We start from the raw sequence: 22,432 nt of genomic DNA on the forward strand, positions 1-22,432 counted from the left end.
AGACATGCTCTTTAGTTTCATGTTGATTTCATTTCATTCCAACCAGTGTTCATTGTTCAGGGCAGGGTGAAGTCATAAGAACATAAGAACAAGCCAGCTGGATCAGACCAGAGTCCATCTAGTCCAGCACTCTGCTACTCGCAGTGGCCCACCAGGTGCCTTTGGGAGCTCACGAAGTCACGAAGCATTTAGCAAACCCGAGTGAAAGGAGTCCCTTTTCGACCCCACCGAGCGAAGTTCCTTAAATTTCTGCGTCTTTTTCTCGTGGCTTTTCAGCTCACTCTTTTAAGAAAAAGGCGGGACAACGGGGCTCACCTGGAGCACCCCACGGAAGCCTCCTGCGCAACCACTGGCGTAAGAAGAATGGAAGAGGCTGTTTGCAAACTTGGCCACGGGTGTCTGAAATGCGCCTCATGCGATTGACTGGACTCAGTATCCCCAGCAGTGGCTTGCAACGTGGGGACCGAGTCTGCACCGGATCGAGCGATGCTTGAGTTCGGTTTAGCGCGCGGAGGTCTGCGGGCGGCGGCGGGGGCGCGCGTGGCCCGGCAACCGCCTCTCTCGCAACCGCGCTCCCTCCTGTCTGGCAACACCGGCCCCTGTTTCATTCCTCGCTCCCCCTTCTGAGGAGAACCCGCGGCCCGGCCCAGGCCAGGCCTCCAGGTGAAGAACATCCGCCGCGCTTCTTCGACGCCGCTTGCATTTCCCCGGGCGGAGGGAGGCCCCACGTGAGCTGTTTCCCCGGGTGATGCCGGATGTTTGGGACACTCAGAATGGCGAGAAGGTGGAGTGAGAGAGAGAAGGACAAAACAAAAGAGAAGGAGAAGGAGAAAGAGAGCGGAGCCGCGCAGGTAGGAGGCGCGCCGCCAGCAAGCCTACGGCGGGGAGTTTGGGCCTCCCGGTTTCCTGGGCATCACCCTCGACCCCAAACTCCTCATGCCTCTTGCGGATTGGCTACAGCGCGAACTGTCCCCTTTAGCTCCTCCTCCTCCTCGGCTTCCTCTGGGCCTCCCTTCCTTGATAAGCCTGTTCTCTGCAATTAACCCGTGGGGATAAACCGGGCTAAGGCTATAGTGACTCGATCACGAAAATTAATCACACAGTTATAATTTAACTCTGACCTGGATAGCCCAGGCTAGCATCACTTTGGAAGTCCAGTGGGGGCATCCCGGGTTAGTACTTGGATGGAAGACCACCCAACACACGTCCCCCGTTCACTACACAGAGGCAGGCAGCAGCCAACCACCTCTCTTGCCTTGAAATCCCTGTGAGGGGGCCAAAGATTGGCTGTGACCTTGATGACAAAATAATAACAACACTTGACGTTGATATCCAGCATCCAGAATTCTTCTCTGCTTTTTTTTCTTGTATGTTTCTCTCTTGGTGTTTCTGTCAATGGATGACCAGAAGCAGGACAAAGGTTGCAGGTGCTGATTTATTTTAATAGATGCAAATTTGCACTTAATTTACACTTAGTATAAATATGACTCACCACAGTGTCAGCTTTTTCTGTTATCCAGGTGTTAAGTGATGACGAGGACCTTTCCAAAGGCCCCTGCTGCCCCTTCTTATGGCTCATTATTTTTAATTTACTTCCAACAGCCTAGTTAGCACTAGCAGACATCTATGGATACTTTGCTTAAGAATCTAGCCTCCACCACCACTTCAGCCAGTTTTACTGGACAGAAGCAGAACCGGAATATTTCAGGTGCAGCCCAGGCCCAGAAAAGAGAACTGTCGTCTGAGAAAGATGTCTGGTGGCCTTGAATCATATGCCATGTTACCTTGTGTTTCCATTACTATTATGTTGGCATCTGAAGAAGTGGGCTCTAGTTCATGAAAGCGTATCAACTTGTTTGTACCCCACCTTTCTCACTGTGACTCAAGGTGTTTGTAAAACACAGTGTAAAACAATGCAAGCACATAGCGAGAGCTATCCAGTAAAAATGCAATGCAGAAATGTCAAATGATGCAAAACAAATCAAGTTACAAAACAGCATTATACAGTAATACTATACTATGCACAATGGTATACATCACGGTCCCCTTTCTCATATAAAAGTGTCTTCCTAAGGCTAGCCATTCTGTGATAATATAGCCTTCTTCCCTTTATAAAAATTCTTTCTTGAACCATTCTATTTTGCATAATTTGTAGCATGGCTGAAGTGTGGGACCCTTTCTGGCTTCCTTAGGGAGCCCAAACAGCAATGGATCCTGCCCATTTGTAGTCTGGCCATTTGTAGTCTGGCACCTTCAGAAGGCTTTGCTCCAGTGAGTGGCAGAGCATAGCAGGAGAGTTGGTCCTGTAGAAATGAGGGAATAATATGTTGCTGGTATAATATTTTGTCATCCTTTGATGTGCCACAAACCTCCTATTCTTATAATCCTTAGAACCCAGTGTGTCAGTATTATCTCCACATTGTGCATGCCAACTGAGAAAGAGAAATTTTAGTCTTTTCTAGGCTACCTGGTGGGTCCATGGTAGAAACAAGATGGGGACTTACAAGCTTCATTCCTTGGGGCATGATCATAAATGTGTTTATTCAGAAGCAAGGTCCAAGCCACCTCTCAACATCTCTTGCCATGAAAGCCCTATGGGTTCTCATAAGACATCTGTGACTTGATGTCACATTCACAAAATATGTGTCTGATATGTTATAGTGCAATCCTAAGCAGTTGAGTTCAATGGGACATACTCCCTAGTAAGTACATTCTGGACTGTAGCCTTGCTCTCTCCCCTTTGGTTCTACACTTGTTGAGGGCACATAAGATAAAGTAACTATTACTTCATAACCTAGATGCCCATAAAGCCCTTGGATTGGATTGGAAGAACATTTAACAGAACAATAACCTTGAGCACATTTTCAAGGTCATTACTCTTGGCCCCGTGGTAAAACTATGTGCTTCTCCTCCAACTGCATTTGTAAAAGTTGAGCAAATTATGAGTATATTTGACCTGCTGTCTCACAGCAGTGACAACACATATGAAGCCCGACAGTTGTCTACTCTGGTTTAATTAATACTGATTGCAGAGCCCTTCGGGGGTTGGGCGGTCTATAAGACTGAAAAATAAAATAAATAAATAAATAAATAAATAGCATAGGGTTGCTCCTTTATGTTTGGGGAGACTTCAAAAGTTGTGTGAGAAATAGAAATCTACCAGATTAAGCTTTTCCCCATCAGGTGCATGCTCACATACTTGCTTTAATAAAACAATGGAGACAGGTGAAGATTCTCTCTTATTGTACTTTCATGCTGAGACGTTTTTACCAGTGGATTCTGATGTGAAGCTATTAAAGATGGACAATGTAAAATTTGAGACTCTACAGAGATATGAACTTGATATGTTGGGTTGCTGCCCCCACTCCCACCCCCAGGACTTCTATATATTTGGGCTTATTGTTCGCTTTAGACTGAAACCAGAGCCTTCTTTACTTTTGTGCAGCACCTAGTGATTTTAGATATTTTATATTTAAATTAGCAGTGAAGCCTGTTGTATGAACAACTACCACGGGTGCTAGAAAACTGTTGGTGGGTTGATACCACCAAAGGCGACAAACCCTTCTGCCTTTCCTCTTCCCTTGGCTCTCCGTCACCCGATCCCTCCTCATCCTCTTCCCAGATGCCTGTATCGGCACGAAAGGGTTAATGGAGCTCACCACAGAGGGTGAGCTCTCCTGCCTTCCCCCCCTCCCAGCCCCAAGTCGCCCACTCCCTTCTTCTCCTCTTGTTCTGGACACCTGCTCCTCTTTGTGGATGCCTGTATCACCCTGCAATAGTTAATGGCACAGTTGCGACCGCTATCAGTTGTGACCCTCCCTTTGGGAGTGGCTGATTCCTGCTCCTCCTCAGGCAGCTGCAGATGAAATAGTGACTGTAATTATTCAGCGGTAGGGGAGAAAGGCGAAGACACGAGAGAGTGAGTAACCACCACATTCTGCCGCTTTGTTTGTGTTCTGTGTGAGCCCCGCCCCTAAGCCTTGTGCATGTGGTGATTAGCTGGAAGTGAGTCGTGCTTGGCAATTGGCCGGAAGTGAGTCGTACCATGACTACCCTTTTATATAATAAGATAAATTATATCATTATTTTAAAAAATCAAGACAATTGAACTACAGCCCTGTGCACAAGCATCATTCAACTTGCTTAAACTTGTTTCTGGGTAAACATGTAGCATTAAGCTATTAGTATTTTAAATAGCAGAAATGCTTGATTCAAATATTCAATTTTAATCAGACAATTAGCTCATCAGTTTATGGTCATGTACCACTAACACAAAATGATCTAATACATCTGTTAAGGAGAATACTTCATAATTTCTTTAAGCAATTACAGCTTACTCTCAAGAGGTTTATTTTTAAATGTACACTGCTCAGTGATTTCAGATGTTCGACCTGCAGTGTTACATATCTCTCTCCTGTTGATGCTTACCCAGATGAAGGCAGAAATGTGGCCTTACATTTGCTGGTATCTGATTTTTAAATTGGTGCCGTGTAGAACCATAGATTTAAAATTGCACTTCAACCTTCCTTCAGTTTCTTTATCACCTGAGAGCAGATGCTTTCTATCTGAAGTGCATTTTTAGTCCTTCAGTTTTTTTTTCAGTAGAGTTTTACAAATTTAGAACAGGCTTTAAAGAAACGTATTAACCCTTTCTTGCTGCAAGGAAGCGTCTTTTTGGTTATTGTTAGTGGGCACAGTATGGCTTCCTGATGAGTTTCTCCTCCTTTTCTATGCCTGTGGCTATCTGCAGAGAGCTGTTTCCGTCATTGCCTTTCCTCAGCACTTGTCGTTAAAACTGATGGTTAGGTAAAAAGCCTCGTCTGTCTCGGAGATGCTGGCTTCCTCTCTTCTTGTTGGTGACCACCCATGCTTCTAAGAAGACTTGTATTATACCTACCACATTGGAATCTTACACAGGCTGTTCTGAAGAGGGAAAAATAATGGTAATATTGACACATATTTCATTCAGACATGCACCCCTCCCCCCCAAAAGGGAACTATGGCTATCCCACAAGTGCTTCTCTTGGTGCCTCCTCCTTTAGAGGGAAGATGGGGGGGGGGGGCAACTAGAGACAGGGCTTTTTTAGTAATGGCCCCTTACTGATGGAATGCCTTTCTTTTTAAAGCCTGACTGAAGTGTAGTCTAATGGAGAAGGCAATGGTAAACCACCCCATAAACCAGTGGTTCTCAACCTGGGGGTCGGGACCCCTTTGGGGGTTGAATGATCTTTTCACAGGGGTCGCCTAAGACTCTCTGCATCAATGTTCTCCATCTATAAAATGGATAAATGTTAGGGTTGGGGGTCACCACAACATGAGGAACTGTATTAAAGGGTCGGGGCATTAGGAAGATTGAGAACCACTGCCATAAACAAAGTCTGCCTAGTAAACGCTATGATATAATGTCAACCCATAGGTCAATAATGATGTCGTGCTTCCACAGGGGACTTTAACATAATTATACTCAGACTTCCTTATTTCAGGAAGCATTTTTCACATAGATTTTGTTTGCTAGACAATCTCTACAGGTTTGTGCATTGCAGAGGATTGTGGAATGGGGTCATATCCTATGGGGCACTGGCCAGGTTTCTTGGGCCTTGACATTGCCCCATTCAGACACTGTGTGTGTTCTCAAACACTCCCAGCATTTCCACAGCTGGTGTTTCAAGGAAGGCAGATAATGATGCACAAGCAGTCTTTCAGTGAGGCTCATCCGCCACTATTCATCTTCTCATTGAGGAACACATGGCAAACTTCTGAGGAACCCTGCCGTCCCTGGGAGCACACTTTGAGCATTGCTGCCCTAGCAAACCAATAACATGTTCATAACTTCCTTTAATAAAATGTTAGAGAAAATTGTTGGCAGAAAAATATGTTGAAAATAGAAGCAGGAGCTTGTGCGCATTTTTTTCAAAAAAACGTTTAAAATTCTCAGGCTGGAACATCTCTCTCTCTCTAGGTGTGGTGGAGTAATATGGGCTACAAATGATGTAAAATAAATACATTTGAAGCTCAACAATAATTAAAAGCGAGGGATTGAGATCAGATGCATTCATACCATGGCCCTGTGCAAGAAGCTTAAAGGTTGAGTTGTTAATGCTCATCATCTTAAGGACAGAGTCCATTGCTTCAGATTATGTAAAAATATACAGGGCAATTCGGGAGGGGTGGGGGTGAATCCGCCTATGAAGGCAGCATGGGGCTGTGCTGATGGATTTGCCCTTCTGGAGGCACTTCACCCAGCAGAGGGGCAAATCCACCATAGGGCGGCCGCCGCAGCCCTCCACGGTGGGCAAACATGGCTCAAAGAGCTGCATCACCTCCTGCACATCCCCTGGCGTAGCAGAGGTATTCTGGAGGTGTGGCTGAGAGTGGTGCTGACATTAGTCAGCTTCTACCCAGCCGTTGCCTACCAGAATGCCAGCACTGGGGGCTTGGGCAAGCCCATGGAGCCCAACGGAGGGCTTTTCGGCAGCTGGGAAGCTCTGTTGTTTTTTCTTTGCCTTCTTGTGCCGCCGAGAAGCCCTCCTGGATAGCACTGCAGCGATGCTCCATTCCACTGCTGGGGGTCTCTGGATTGCACTGTAATAGTGTGATTTACTTTAAACATTGTTAAAGGAGGAAGTGCTGGCATTTTCTTGCACTGCAATTTTGTCTAGTCAAAAATGAGAAAGGTTGACACATTAATGTTACTCTGTTTTTCATCAGTTTTTGAAACAGCGACGTAGAAAACTCTGTGTTCTTGAAAGAGATCTGCACATATGAAAACTTACGCAGAATCTTTACCAAGGGTGGGGTTCACGTCCATTAAGCACAAGCACCTTTCTCAAGAGCTTGTCTGCAGAAAATCTCTTTGATAAGTGGAAAAGCAATAACACATATGTGCTTATGTTTTTTCTCCCATGTATGTTCCTTGAAGTATCAGGAAGAGTTGATGCAGGCTGCAGTTTGTTCCCCTAGTTCCCCTTAACTCTAATTAGTGCTGTGATTTATTTGGGGCTAGCTCTGTTGGGCTGGTCGGCTACCCTTTGAGATAGAAGAAGAAAAAGAAGAAGAGTTTGGATTTATATCCCCCCTTTCTCTCCTGCAGGAGACTCAAAGGGGCTTACAATCTCCTTGCCTTTCCCCCCTCACAACAAACACCCTGTGAGGTGGGTGGGGCTGAGAGAAGCTGTGACTAGCCCAAGGTCACCCAGCTGGCGTGTGTGGGAGTGTACAGGCTAATCTGAATTCCCCAGATAAGCCTCCACAGCTCAGGCGGCAGAGCTGGGAATCAAACCCGGTTCCTCCAGATTAGATACACAAGCTCTTAACCTCCTACGCCATATATCTACTGATTGGAAGCATCTAAATATTTCTTTTCAAAAGGTCTTTCTGCCTGACTGTTCTCTTGCAAAGGAGGCCCAGGGTAGTTTTGTGGTCTAATTCCCTATTTTATGTCTCTTATGGTACTCCTTTGTGTCCTGGTATCTCTTTGATGTTAATCCACCACTTGGGTTAACTGGGCAGAGTCAAGAGAGTTTCAGAAGGCAGCTGTGTTGGTCTGTAGTATAGCAGCTCAGGTTGAGTCCAGCAGCCTTGCAGAACTTCCCAAATATCAAACCATGCTCTCTACATTACGGGGACCTCAACTGAAAAGACCATTTTGGCATAGCATCAGAAGGGAATGCTTAACAGATTTTGAGTTGGATCTTGCGATCGGTGGTTGCAAGGTTTGTGTGAACTTTTCCATCTCCTCTTTCCTGAGCACTGTGAGTCTGGGAAAACGAATTCCTGAGGTAAGGGGATCTGCGTGGACTGGTGGCTGCACCGGTCGGGCAACTGTAGTGGTGAGGGGCTGAAATCTTTCTGTTCTTTCTCTTTCATGAGCAGAATTCCGCTTACTCAAGAGGCAGAAAGGGGCAATCTCATTCTCTTCCTTGTCCAAACCACAACCGCTGTGAGTCCATGTGGCTCTCCAGACAATGGGAACAATCTTTCCCAATATCAGAAAGGGTTTAGGTGGTGGAGGAAATAAGAAGGTTAAGATCTCAGACCATCAATACCTTTAGCTGGTGGTTCTCTGGATCAACCCAGTGGTTGGGGGAATGGAGCTACTGCATTGGTTTAGGAAAGTAAGCAGTAGAGATCCACTAGAAGATACTGGAATGGGGACTATTTGTCAGGTAGCCAAGTTTGTGGAACATGCAAAAATATTCAGAGTAGTGAAATCCCAAGCAGACTCCCAAGAGCTCTGAAAATATTTCTCCGAATACGATAATCATAGCCATCAGAACAGCAAATGAGATTCAGTGTGAAGTGCTGTACATAGGGGTAAAATAAAAATCCTAACCAGATAGTCCGAACTGTCAGTGACTAATCAGAAGCATGGCTGTTGGGTCTCGGTGAATAATTCAAATAAAACAGTGTGCATGCCAGTGAAAAAGACAAATTGTTAGGAAAGGCATTTAAATGAAAATGGGCAGTGTTCTTATGCCTTTATACAGGTCTGTGTTGTGGACACATCTGGAATACCGGTTACAGTTCTGACACATATTGAATATAATTGAGCAGAAAAAGGTACAGTGAAGAATAATCAGAATAATCAAGGGCTAGAGCACTTTCTGCTCCCAATCTTCTATATAAAAGATAAAACTTTGAAGGAATGGCAAACCCCGATAAATAAATTTATCTGGATAAATAAATACATTTATTTGGAGCGGCGAGAAACCCATAATAAGATTTAAAGTCTTACAAGAGAAAAAAAACAGAGAAAGTGGGACAGAGAAAATGTTTAAACTTAAAAGACTTTCATGTAATAAGGAATCGATATTTGGATAAAAATGTTTTAAAAACGGGCAGCCCAATCCAGATGGAGATAACTGAATGGCCACAAGAGGCAGCACAGGCCTCTTGGCTGAATGGCCACAAGAGGCAGCATTTGCCCTCCTGGCTGGAGTAAATGGCACTTACACTGGCCCGGATGGCAAATAGGGAGGCAGAGCTCTGCAGTGCCCGATCTGCCTCCAGCTGCTGCTTCCAGGGTCGTGCTGACCTAATGTGGGGGTATCCTGGGGGCGTTCCCCTATGTCTGTGGTGGCGAACCTTTGGCACTCCAGATGTCATGGACTACAATTCCCATCTCCAACATGCTGGGAGTTATCTCCAATTGGCCATGCTGGCAGGGGCTGATGGGAATTGTAGTCCATGACATCTGGAGTGCCAAAGGTTCGCCACCACTGCCCTATGTTTTCCAGAGGCGTACCCGGGGTAAATGACGCCCGGAGACAAATTGTCTCCGCCCCAGGCTCTGCCCCTGCCCCGCCCACCTTGGCCCCGCCCCCACTGCCCTTGACCCCGCCCATGTCACCATGGACATGGGCAAGGTTTAGGGTGCCCACCTCCCCCCCAGACTCCCCCAGCAGGACTTCCTGGTCACGTGGGGGACCGATTTTGCACCCCCCCATGTGACCAGAAGAGTGGCGCCACTGGCAGATACGCCACTGATGTTTTCCCTTATACAGGACTTTCAAGCGGCTGGGGAGGCTTTTTGTTTCTTCCATTTCACTGTGCTGCCTGAAAGCCCTCTGGAGGCCGTGGGGTCGTGTGGCAGCGGTTCCGTCCCTGGCCACCTCCAGGATCTGGATTATGCTCTGAGTCCCCTAATTTTACCACTAAGTTATTATAATTTTACCACTAATGTCTTGTAATTGTAATTTTACCACTGATGTCTTCACTAAAGACTTATTTTCACAAACACAATTTAAAAGGAAAGTGACAGCGTAATTTATAAAGATATGATTAATACACAATTTATAAAGATATGATTAATACACAAGGAAAAATTGTGGCAAGAGATGAAAGATGAAGCAAAGAAAATACAATGACTGACATTTTCAAATAGCTTCAAGACCGAGAAGAGAATTAAGAGAGGCTGGAGGATTATTAAGGGAGCTGGCAGAAAAACAGCGTTTGTTGGGAACAATGTACGATCTTTTGTTAAAATATGAGACTGAAATGGAACAAGTGAAAGAATGTATGATAAAATGGATGCAAAGCTTTCAAGAATTAATGTCTTTCCAACAATGGACTTTATTATGGATGAAGAAAATTAAACTTACAATCTGCCAAACTTTAACGGAAAACCGGGGACAAGATGTTTTATAAATGGTGCATCACTCCAAAAGATATAGCAAAAGATATAGCAAAAATGAGCAAAAAATGTTAAAAGAATCTGTTGGAAATTCAAGGAAGAAAATGGAATATTTTGCCATATGTGGTGGACTTGTAAAAAAAGTGAAAAAAACATTGGAAAGAAATACATGCAGAAATCAAAATAAAATACTGAAAATCAATTTCCAAGTGGATGCAAAGACTATATTACAGGAACTTCTACCAAAGAATTTGCCAGGAAAACTGCAAGAACTATTCTTGTATTTATTAATTGCAGCCAGAAAGCAGACATTTGTCCTGACTGAGAAATGTGGAAAGAGAAGATGAGGGGAAATGCTACAAGGGCAAAGCTTACTAGTCTTGTAAACAAATGTCCAAAACAGGAGTTTCATGAGAAATGGAAATTATATTTCTTGCATTGTACTGAAATGTCTAAATAATGTGTTGGACAAGTAAGAAAGGTAACTAAAATATGGTATTAATGTTCAAAAATAGATCCAGTAAGCTATTATCTATAGATGTTTTTAAGCAGTAAGAAGGGCAACTGTTTGGTTTGCAGTTGATGTAACTAGTGTGTAGCAGATATTTAATCTATTCTGACCTTTAAAAGAAGACTAATCTTAACAGATTTATATTACTTGGAATAATGCCCTATACCGGCTTTTATATAACTTCCTATCAAGATGATAAAACCCAGGTTTCAGGGTTTGAAAACATATACATGAGTGTACGTTTTTGTCATTTTTATCTGTGAGGGTTTATTTTATTGTATATTGTTATACCTATGATTATATTATGTTATTTAAAATATATATGTAATCAATTAGTTATATATTTATAAAGGGGCTAAAGCATTTTCCTTGTGATATAAAGCTGATGCTTGGGGAGGCCTTTCTTTTTTAAAGAAAAGGTGATTATAGGAGGATGATAGTTGGTATACTATAGGTATTATAGTTGGTAATCCCAGTATCTCCAGGGGCGAAAGATCACATTATCAGCCTCCTGCCAGCATGGCCACCGACCGGTGCCATGGCAGGGGCTGATGGGAACTGTAGTCCATAACATCTGGAGTGCCAAAGGTTCGCCCCCACGGCTATAGGGAATATGGATAGTTAAAATTATTCTGAGTTGCCTGAGGTTATGGATTCTTCCATGTTTATTTTAAATGGCACTTTAAAAATTAACTGCTTTATCAAGGATGAGAATGTGGTAGGAGAGGTTGAAACTTCAGGCCTTTTCTCCCTGAGCCGGTTTTTTCCGTAGCCTTTTTCACACATGTTGTTTACAAGAAGTCTTGCCACTGAATAGTAGGTCCCCCCCCCCTTTTGATTCTACATGTTTTTTTCTCAATTCTGGAAAAGCATTTCCTTCATTTTTCCTCTGTTGCTTTCCCAAGCACTTTTATTGCAACATTTTTAAATCAGTTTCTGAGCCAGCTTCCTTTGAGCATGCAACCATGTTGAAGCGGCCTTCATTTCTCCATCCCACCAAACACCTGGTCCTCATGCATGCCCTGGTGTAGTTGCCAAACATCTCCGACAGCTTCTCCTCCCCCCGTCCTCCATTTTTGAAAGGATTTTTTTAAAAAATTCTCTTTGTTATATTGCACTAACAATGCTGCATTGAGACTGAGGCCCTTTCCCCACTTCCCTTAAGCCCCGCGCTACTCGAGGAGAGTAGCGCGGGGTCCCTCGGCACTCCCCACTGAGAGGGGCGGCAACAGCGCAGCCGCCCCGAAGCTGCTGTTTTTTCGCTGTTCACCAGCCTCAGCACGGCATCCCAGACGCTTCTTCCTGAACGCAGGCGCCTTTTGACGACTCCCTCGCGACAGAGCGCTGGGTCGTGGGGACGCTTCGGCCGCTGCTGCTGGGGATGCCAAAGCGTGCATGAGAAAGCAGCTGCGGCATAGGGGGGATGGAAGCGAGTGGGGAAAGGCCCTGAGATAAGGATCAGGGGTGATTGGATCAGCTTTGTCAGTTTCACCTAGAGTTTGTGTTGTTAACATTCAGGCACTGATGCAAAAAGGAGGGGTGATTGGATTAGCTTTGTCAATTTCTTCTAGAACTTGCAATGTTATCATTCAGGTACAGATATAAACAAGCAGGGGCAATTGGAGCAATGTTGTCAGTTTCATCTTGAACTAACCAGGTATTTAAGGCAAAGAAACACTGTATCTACATTTAAGAACAAGTGAAATTGACAAGAGGTTGCCACAGTAATGTGTTACTGCAGCTCCAATTTGGCTGGAAAATGTGGTTTTTGGGGGGAGGTGGGCTACATGTTTCTGTTCATTCAGGTAATAGCACCTGCTCCAGTAGGGTTTTTTGTCTTCTATTTTCTGTGGGCAGTTCTCAGTGGTAGAAATGGAGGCTGAAACTTTTTTTGAATTTGCTTCAATGTAATTACGCAGGAAGACTAGAGCACCTGTATAAAAGAAGAAATGGGGAGGAATTGTTCCTCTGGTCACAATGGCATCCCACCACCATTAGGAATGATACATTTTCAACAGTAGCATATGGAATAAAAGCAGCTGTAGAGACAAGGGAAATCGTGCAGGGAAAGGAAGTCTGTGGAATGATTTCACAGAAAGCGTTTCCAAGACACAAGGTTTGACTGCTGGGAGAATTTGTGGTAAGCTGGGCATCACCCGTGATGGGAAAAACTTAGTTACCTGTGTTTTTCTTTTTAAGGGGTTAAAAGCATCTTGGGAGAGACTTTGTACAGCAAGAAAATGACAAGGGGGGGAAAGGTTGACACCAGTTCCCATGCAGTTTCTCTCAATAACGCAGTCTTGGTTGGTTTCTACATTTGCAACAAGAAAAGAATTAAAATGACTGCGCAGAAGAAATGGTAGCGTGTAGCTGAACCCTCTTGAAATCCAGAACTTATGGGACAGTCATGCTTATTCCATAATTACTTATACCTTCCCAAGGGGAAAAGAACAAAAATCACTGTGGCATATTTAAAGGTATGTGAATCTACATGGCGACCACTGACTAGTGGCTTGTGGATGTAGAATGCGTGTCCAAAATGAGGTGCTTCGTATAGATATGAATAAATAATCATGCTGTTTGTTTGTTGCCACTTAACTGTGAGTTTCTTTTATGGTAAACACCTTTTAAAATATAAATAATAATTTCTGTAGCTCTGCCAAGAGTTCTGCAGTCTAGATCTTTGAAAAATTGCTTGTGATGCTAAGAACTTAGGGTGGGAAGTTGCTCATTGTGTTGACTTTGTCTTGTAGGACAGGGCTTCTATTTTGAGTGTGACTATAAATCAACCCATCTATTTTTTGGCACTCTTCCTTGTTTAAGAAACAGAACAGCTCAAAAATAGATGCAATTGAGGGTGTATGTTTTTTTTTGCAGCCTAGTGATGTCATGGATCATTTGATGCTTTTTCAAAATGTGTGTTTAGAAACACTGAGCACATCTTCTATTACACCATTTTTTCCAATTATGCGTAGAGTAAGCTTTTGAACCTAATGTACTAAATATTTTTTCTAACGTGCAAGTTGCATAAAATAATTAATGTAGAACCTGGTCCATAAAGAGTGTCCAGCCATCCAATAATACTTGTTCTTGGCTAAATTGTATTCTCTTTTGGAGGGAGATTGGTTTCTTTTTTGCATATATTGCTGGTTTGTCTAATGTGATAGATTTTGTGAACTGGAAACTTTATTTCGGAAGACTACAGCCTCAAACAGATACTTTCTGAAAGGAGTGTGATGCAAAGATACCCAAAGATACCCTTTTAAAAAAATACTAAAGGTCAGAGTACACAGATGTGTTACAAAAAGTTCATTATTTACTTATCCAATTGTAATGCATTCTTTATATGCTGCAACATGTATAGCTATTGTGTGTTTGCTTATTGTTGATGGTTCTCTGGTGGAGAGAGGATTTGGCTTGTTCACCTGGGCGCACAACCAATTGGCCATGGTGTCAGGGGCTGATGGAAATTGTAGTCCATGAACATCTGGAGAGCCGCAGGTTGCAGACCCCTACCCTAGATAAAACATTTCAGTGGTTTCTCCAGCAGGTTAAGGGGAAGGAAGAAGAGCAATAACTTGCAGGAATTGAGTGGGTTACCTCTTTTGCTTGGGCTGGAAACCTGACTCTTCACTACCGTCCACTTAATTTTTTTCACTGCAATCTGTGAACAACATGAACTGCTTTAGAGCTCAAGAGTCAATCCCCAGACCTCAGTTCACTGAGTGAGAGATTCAGATTTGGTTTGCTATCTGGCGTGAGATAGAATTTCTGTTTTGCAGCGAAGCATTCAGAGTAATGTTTCATTTGCAAGTCTAAAACAGATTAATTTTCACTTATCTGCCCATTATGTCTCCTGTCCCTAATCAACTAATATGTAGTCAGTGTTGGCAGCAGTCATTGTTTCTTTTTATATGCTGATTAAATGAGTTCCTTGAGATCAAAGACATTATACATGTGAATCCGGTTGCAACTGTAATGTATTGTCTTGGTATAGGAAGAAGACAAAACGATTGATGAGACAATGGCCTGGAAGTTCCTTTCTGCTACTCAGATTAACCTTCTGCTGGAGCAAGATGTAGCGGGAGTTCAACAGTAAGTTCGTGGAACTTTTTCTCCAGTATGGATACGTATGACAGCTTCTGTCATTATCCCTGATAAACAATCTGACTGACTTATAAATGTTCTTGCCAATCTTTTTCTAAAGGCCCCACAAACCGAATCCCACCCTTTTCCCAGATGTTCACTTAAATATAATTTGTATGCTTTTAGTTCCCTTGTAAACTCATTTCAGAGGAATGTATAAAGACAGAATTCATCAATTATACAATGCATGCCAAAGTAGAGTTTCACCATTTTAAGGCCACTGACTTCTGTGGATTTCAAAGGATATAACTCTGCCTAGGATTGCACTGTAAATATAAATCCCACCCACCTAAAACTCAGGGCAGTTAAAAACATGGACGTGTTACAATAATTTATTAAAATGTGCCTGAGGGGCAGCAGTTCTACGAATGAGAGGATAGCGCATTGCCACTAGGTCAGCAGGACTTACCCATAACAAAAAACTGTTTAACCTGCTCTTTTAAAACTGGGTGAAATGGAAATTCATTTGTCCCACTTGGTTTTATGCTCCAGTTTTAAATAATTACAACTTTTTGATCACAGACATTTGGAACTGTTTCTGGATTTGAAACAATTCAAGACATCTTTGAAAGAAGCTGTTTTGTTGGATTATTACGTGTCAGGATTTTGTTGGGCTAAAGAGACGAACTTTGCAGCTGTTCAGATAGCCGGATTCATGACTCTGCTGAATTTGCTGTTGGAGAACCTTGGCAGTAAGTCTTTTTTTGGGGGGTGGGGGGGTGGGGTGGTATTTTTGTGACTTATAAGGATTTAAGTTTTCTTTTTGACCCATTCTATAAAGTAACTAATTTTTCTTAGGAGTGATTGCTTTTCAGTTTCTTTTGATTTTCTATGACTCCTCAGGCTGTATGTTCTATTTTAGCTAACTGCTGGCCACAACTATATGCTTGGAAGAGATTATGTTACAGTTTGGTAAGCTGGGGAGAGCGAGAGCCAGCAAGAGGTTTCGCTGTTACAGTGATGTATTGCGTAGGCAAGCTTTTGGACTGTGTAAAAATGTCTGCCTGTTACCAATAAAAAAATGTTTTGTAATGCATCCCTCTGAAAGCTGACCTGAAAATATAATTCATTTATTTTATATGTGCAGGTCAGCTGCACAATCCAGGCACTGTCTACTATCCAGAATTTCTCTTTCATATGCTGAAACTGGATTCTGCAAAATGTTCTTTTTCTCCCTTGCAGGGAGTTGATTTCTGCAAGAATTTTGGGCATGATTCAGCCAACGTGCAGTACTTGTTAGTCTCAGGTATTTCAGTGGTGAGAGTGAAGCATGTACTTAAATTGCTCCTGCTGGAATCAGTTGAATCGGTTGAAGCTCAGCCATATAGGAGCGTATCTAGAAAAAATGGTGCCCAAGGGCAAGCATTGAACATGCGCCCTCTCCCATAGCTTCCAAAGCTGAACAGCGCTCTCTCCTGTTCCCTCTTACCACAACAACAACTCTGTGAGGTAGGCTAGGCAGAGAGCAGCCCGGTCTCCAAAGGGGAGCTTCACTGCTCTGTGGTTGTCCCAAGCATGGCCTGCGCTACACCCAGATCACTTGGTGACCCTGCAACTGGTCCGAGTTGTGAGCTTTTTGGCTCACAGCTGGGCAGGCGCCCCACATGGCAGGAGGCACATCTTTGCTCAGTCTTTGGAGGGACTGGAGCCAGCAACTGCCTGTCTGAGTGCCCTTCACCCTGGCCCAGAGGTGGCATTCTCACATGCTCCCTGCTCGATACACATGGAAAGGCGCCACCCTTGCACGGCCAGAAGTGGGTTCCTCCACCCAGTTGGCGGCACCTCTTTTGCCCGGTCCCAGTTCCACGAGGTGCTTGAGAGTCAGTTGGTAGCCCAGAGTCTGGCTTGGGACAGGTGGCAGAAACTTGACGCTGGAGCAGCAGCAGCTGCTGCCGCTGCACTAGGGGACTGGAAAAAGTGCCTGGGAGCCACTCATCCTGCGCTCTCGGTGGGCCCTGCAGAATGGAACTGAGCAGCTGGGCCGGGTTAAACTTCCAAGGTATCCGAGTGGCACTGTCAAGTTCTTTGGCCCAGCTGTGGCAATCCCCATCCCCAATGCATTTCTTTCTTTGCAGTTGCTCTGGTGACTGCCGATCATTGCACTCCACCTGGTGGAACCTGGGAAGGACCCTTTCCCTGGGATGCAGTCAGTGTGGGCGCCTGGGAAGTGGCTTGCATCCCAGTGGTATCTCATGCATGCTGGCTTGGAAAATGCCCTCTTGGTTTCTATCAAGATAACCTCTGAAGAAAACCAGGCGAAGCGAATTTGTTCCATTGCCCAAGCCTGTCCCACCCTACCCATCTCTCATGGCACGTTCTTGGCCTGTCGGGGAAAAGAGGGAGTGGGTGTCCAAAATGTCCCCCCATGTGACCCCGCCCCCCCCCCCCCCCGATACACTAGTGAAGCTATATTAGGAGAATCTCAGTAACTTGGCATATTGTGCAAGAGCTTCAACATCTGCCTGCCGAATTGTAATGGTAACAGTTTTTCTTTTCCCCTTGTGGCCTTCTATATTTTTCTTTTCCCCTTGTGGCCTTCTATATTCGGGGGAGGGCGGTTTATAAATATAATAAATAATAATAATAATAATAATCAGTATCAGCAAAATCAGCATGAGCGGAAAGCAGAGTACAATCTACTGGTAGGCATCTGGCTGATATACAGCACATCCCCTTGGCATGTGTTGGTTGCTGGGTTTCTTGAAAAGAATGTGGGACTGGGTAGAGCTTTGTGGAATCTAACAAGGTGCCTCTTATGCAGATGTGCAAACATATTACCCCAACACAGATGTGCTGTAAACATATTCCCCAGTATGGTCTTTTGTGCTGGCACTTTAAATGGATTCTCCAGTATGTTCTCCTGTTTTAGAAATTTCAAACATGCCTTATTCATTCATTCATTCATTCATTCATTCATTCATTCATTCATTCATTCATTCATTCATTCATTCATTCATTCATTCATTCATTCCGAATTTATATTCTGCCCTATCCCCGCAGGGCTCAGGGTGGGTCACAACAACAATAAATACAATCCATAAACACAATCCATATTAGTGGACTCTTGAGATTTAAGTGAACAAACATGCTTAAAATGCCCCCCTTCCATCCCTAAATCAGATGGCATGGCATCACTGTACAGTGAAAAATAATTGTTGGCCACATAGCTGAAGGCTCTGGGAGCAAAATGACACTGAGGCCTTTTTGAGCACTTTCTGTAAGGCTCTGAGCCCCGCAGTCCCTTCGCAGTGGTGTCTCCTCTCATGCTTCCCTGTTTAAATGTAAGGAGGAGCCACATTGTTTGCCGCCGAACTGCAATTGTACTTGTGGCTGCCTGCCCTCACTCAAAAGGCAACATATTACTCTTTAAGGTAATATCAATATTGATTATACTGATATATCAATACCATTGAGGCTGCTTTTCATTGCTTTTGCATTTTTAGGGAAAGGCCAGCCATGGATCCCTGATGGGGGGAACGGTCCCCCATACTCCTCTCAGGGATCCATGGCTGTTTTTTTCTTAAAATGCAAAAGCGACGGATAGCAGCTTCAACGATATTGACATCACCTTTAAAGGGCTTTAAAGAAACAAAACCGGCAACCTTCATCGTTTTGACTGCAGTGACCTGGAAGGAGGGAAACCCTGCAGCGAGAGGGAATCCTTGTGGTTTCCACACCTTCACAAACTGTGGAGCACCCAGGATCTACAGCAATGCCACTCTGATGGTGTCAGCACAAGAATCTCTTTCCCGTAGGGATCCTACTCTCACTGCGGGACAGAACACCAGAGTGTAATCAGCCTGAGGTTACTGAACCATTGAAAAGTCTGCACTGATTGAGTGGATATATTTTATCTTCTGTAAAGAAAAAAGCATGTATGTACCTAAGGAATTAAAGTCAGATTAATCTAATTCAGATACATCTTGGGGGTGGGTGGGGGAGAGATGGTGTACTGATGTCAGCAAAGTTACCTGTGTATCTTGATGCTTCCTTGCAGCTGAAAAATAGTATGTGGAATCTACTGCATTGTTTACAAAGCTATTCTTACCAATCAAAAGACATCTGTAAACCCAAGCCAGATTAAACTGAATGTCATGTAATAGCTATGCAAAGCTCTCTGATCAGTTGCTTTTGTTTACAGAGTTTAAGCAGTGTAACTCCTTTGTGACTTGTACTATCATACTGGTCTAGTTCTGCAGAATACACAGTTTGTGAGAAGATGTGGGAGGGGCGGGGAGGGGCAGAACTAGCCAAGGCCTTGTTCTTCTGTCCCTCAGATCACCAACCAAATCCAACTTCCCAAGATGTTGCTCATCCATAGCACTCCGTTGCCTCTAACAATGGGGAGAGGGCCATAGCTGGCATAATATGAGAACTGGAAACTCTGGGTTTTGGACAATGTGTTTGAAATACGAACCAGTTCTTTGAAAACAAGTTCTTTGAAACTTGAGAACTTGATAGGCTTTCCAGTCAAAAGTATAATCTGCCTGTCTGTGGATTTATTTCCACAGCCAGTTATGCCTGATGTTGTTTCAGAGGCAGTGGTTTTAAGCAAGCTTCCCCAAACAAGGAATTCCAGTTTGTTTTCAGCCACACGCTCTTGTTGACTATTACAGTCAGTCTGTGGGCCAGTGTTTGCTTACAGGGCTCTCCACCACCTTTATATTCCAAACACAACAGTGGAGCTGTTACCTGTTTAGACCATAGAGTATGCCTTTCTTTTGGTTCAGCATCTGATTTATCTTGGCATAAGTATATTTTGGGAGCATGTGAAACCCAGGGTTTTTTTTTTCATGCGCTATGGCTTGCGCGGCTAGGACTTTAGCAGGCACAAAAAACTCGTGCAGGAATTAACCTCATGAAGTTTAAGTCAATTTTTTTAAATTACCTGTACCCATGTCCAGATTTTTTTTTACAGGTTTTCAATAATTTTTTCCAGGATAATTACGTGTGTAAACAAGAGCTGTATCTTTCTTCATCTAGCAACCATATTGCACACAAAGCTTGTCAATTATCATAGACTTCTAAGGAATCCCATGTCATCTAACTCAAGGGTGTCCAGCCCTGGGCCTCCAGATGTTTATGGACTATGATTCCCATCAGTCCCTGCCAGCCTGGCCAATGGGTTGATAACCCCTGATCTAACTGTAACATCTACCAAAGCTGTGCTTCTCATCTCTAAATATTTGGGCTCTAAGCCTTACCAGCCAATACCGAGTGATCAAATCATCTGGCATTCTTTCTGACTTGATATAAAAATGTCTAAGCCTTAAATAATAGTGTGGTCAGCTTTTCAATGTTGTGTTCTGTTTGTGTTGCAGCTCAGCATATGACACTGATGGAGAACATTCAAGAACTTAGAAAAACAATGGCTGGAATTGGGCAGTGTCCTTCAGAAAAAAGTGGGGGTTTTGAGTTCTTCACTGTAGATCAAGCCAAGGCTATAATTGGCTATCTGGAAATCAGGTATCTATCTGGTCTTCTGCTTCAACTCGTAGAAGTGATAAATATGCTATTATATGCTTGCCGTGTTTGGACTTCTGCCACCATTTCCAGCAAACAAAATTTGGTAGACTCACTGACGCTGATACACTTTCCCTCCTTGCTCCGTGTTCAACAGCTGCAGGGAGGAGACCAGAAAGGCAGAGGGAGTTTGTTTGGTTTATTTGGGGGGAGGAAGGGAAAAAAGGGGGGGGGGTGTAACTATGAATGCAACTAGAATGCACAATCTTGTTGCAGTAAGCCTTCCTGAATCAGCCCTCTGAGTCCTTTTGCAAAGCTCACCCTCTCCCCCCCCCCCAAATCCAGCAAAGGCCACTAGCTTTGTAAATGGCCCCATTTTACGTTAGACAAGACTCCTATGCAGATATGGCTCTGTGCAGGTGGTGGGTATGAACCCATGTGCCAAACAGCAGCATGCTACATGGAAGCACTGGTGGAGCCACTGGACCCAGTGGTATGGGAGAAGGTTCTGCCCTGTATCCACACAGCCTCTAACCTGGATCAAGGCAAGCCCTGAGGCACTAGCCATCCTTCTGGGGCTCAGTTTGCTTTCACTGTGTCTAGCTCAGTACAACCCTTGTCTCTCTTCCCCTTCCTTCCTTCATTTTGTTTCTTAGCACTGAGGCCAAAAGGTTTGTCTTCCTCTGGTATAGTTGCCAAGGATGGTGGAGTTTGGGATTATGAGGACCCCACCTGCCTCTCCCTCCCTTCCTGAACCCAGTACTCACCTTTGCACAGGAGTAGCCATTTAACCAGGAGTGCATTTCCCTAGTCCACAAAATCGCTGCCCCACAGTTTTTAGGAGCAAGACCCTTGCCAGTTGGACCTGTGTATATAGTTCACTGTCTCGCTGTGGCATCCGGTGAGCAGGTAGCAGGTGAGCTCACCATCCATATTCTTCATTGTGTTCAGGCTCTCCTCATTTCAAATCATTTCTGTGGAAAGGCAGCATAAGAAGACAAGTACATCTTGGTAGGATGTGTGATTCTGTGGGAGGGTGGCCTTTCCCATGGATTCTTGGAAAATAGTACCCATAAGGCGTGTTCTTCCAGCCCACTGAACGCCTACACACACACACGCACGCGCACACACGCACACACAAAAGGAGGGCTGTGATGCCTTCCCTCCTGGCAGCGAACCTCTAATTTATGCTTAGACAGAGTATACATCCGTGCAGTTGTTTCCATGGTCTCTCCCCTCTCCCACTACAGAACAAAAGTTGTGTTTACATTCTTCTTCAGGCCCAGGCCCCCTCCATATACGTGTAAAATGACAAGCCTAAGATGTTTCCTTTTCCTCAAAATGAGTGTTCTCCTTTTCAGTTCCTATAATTTTGGGGGGAAGAAAGTTGCCATTGATCCCCTGAGAAACATCATCAAAATGAGTCAAATGCCTTCATACGGAGGCTCAATCCATGCATCAGCTCTGACAAGATCTGCCAGTGATTATGTCCCCGTCCCTCCCTCCACACACACACACACACACACACACACTTTTTTTTTCATCTTGGACCCAGGGACCAAGCAGGCATCAATATATCCGTTAACATTTTCTTCCAGAAAACAGTTAAGCTAGATAAATACGTCAGTGCTAATCACGTCGCGATATTTGCGAGGTGTCATCAAAAGTGGTGCCCTGTAAGTTCTTTCGCATCTGCAATCATTTGTCGCACCGACCTGAAAAATCTAAGCTTTGGGAACAGTAGAAACAGCTGCCAAGCGTGTTCCATTGTGTCGTAAAATGAGAAATCTGTACTGTTTTGGAAGAGAAATGCACAAGCAACATGATTTGATGGAAACACATCCAGATTAGGTTTGGCGGAAGCCAAGGCGGTAATAATTTGGAATGCCTAAAATATCATGGCCTGGAACCCAAGAGGCTATCTCCAGCTATAATGCGGTGGGGCTTTTTTTCCTGAGAGAAAGGGCCAGAATTATTAATGTATTTAATCTCAAAGTTGGAAGGCACCACCAGGGTTATCTACTCCAACCCTCTGCTAACGTAGGAACTACAATGATGATATCCCCCACAAGTAGATATCCAATCAATTCTTCAAAACCAATCACAAGAATCCGCCACTTGACAAAAGATACTGTTACAGTGTCTAATGCATCTTGCTGTCAGTAAATTCTTCTTCAAAT

General features: G+C 44.0%; 1 protein-coding gene across 1 annotated transcript in view; it reads left to right on the forward strand.

The window, feature by feature from the left end:
* The first annotated feature begins 515 nt into the window (after positions 1 to 515).
* Positions 516 to 22,432, forward strand: part of CABCOCO1 (ciliary associated calcium binding coiled-coil 1) — an 82,696-nt gene continuing 60,779 nt past the window's right edge. The window contains exons 1-4 of the mRNA XM_048506158.1: positions 516 to 851; positions 14,641 to 14,738; positions 15,312 to 15,481; positions 20,111 to 20,255. Of these exons, the coding sequence (XP_048362115.1) occupies positions 756 to 851; positions 14,641 to 14,738; positions 15,312 to 15,481; positions 20,111 to 20,255 (509 nt within the window). The 5' untranslated portion in view covers positions 516 to 755. The remainder of the gene's footprint in view (positions 852 to 14,640; positions 14,739 to 15,311; positions 15,482 to 20,110; positions 20,256 to 22,432) is intronic.

The sequence above is a fragment of the Sphaerodactylus townsendi genome, linkage group LG08 (genome assembly GCF_021028975.2).
Source record: "Sphaerodactylus townsendi isolate TG3544 linkage group LG08, MPM_Stown_v2.3, whole genome shotgun sequence".
In the NCBI taxonomy this organism is placed as follows: domain Eukaryota; kingdom Metazoa; phylum Chordata; class Lepidosauria; order Squamata; family Sphaerodactylidae; genus Sphaerodactylus; species Sphaerodactylus townsendi.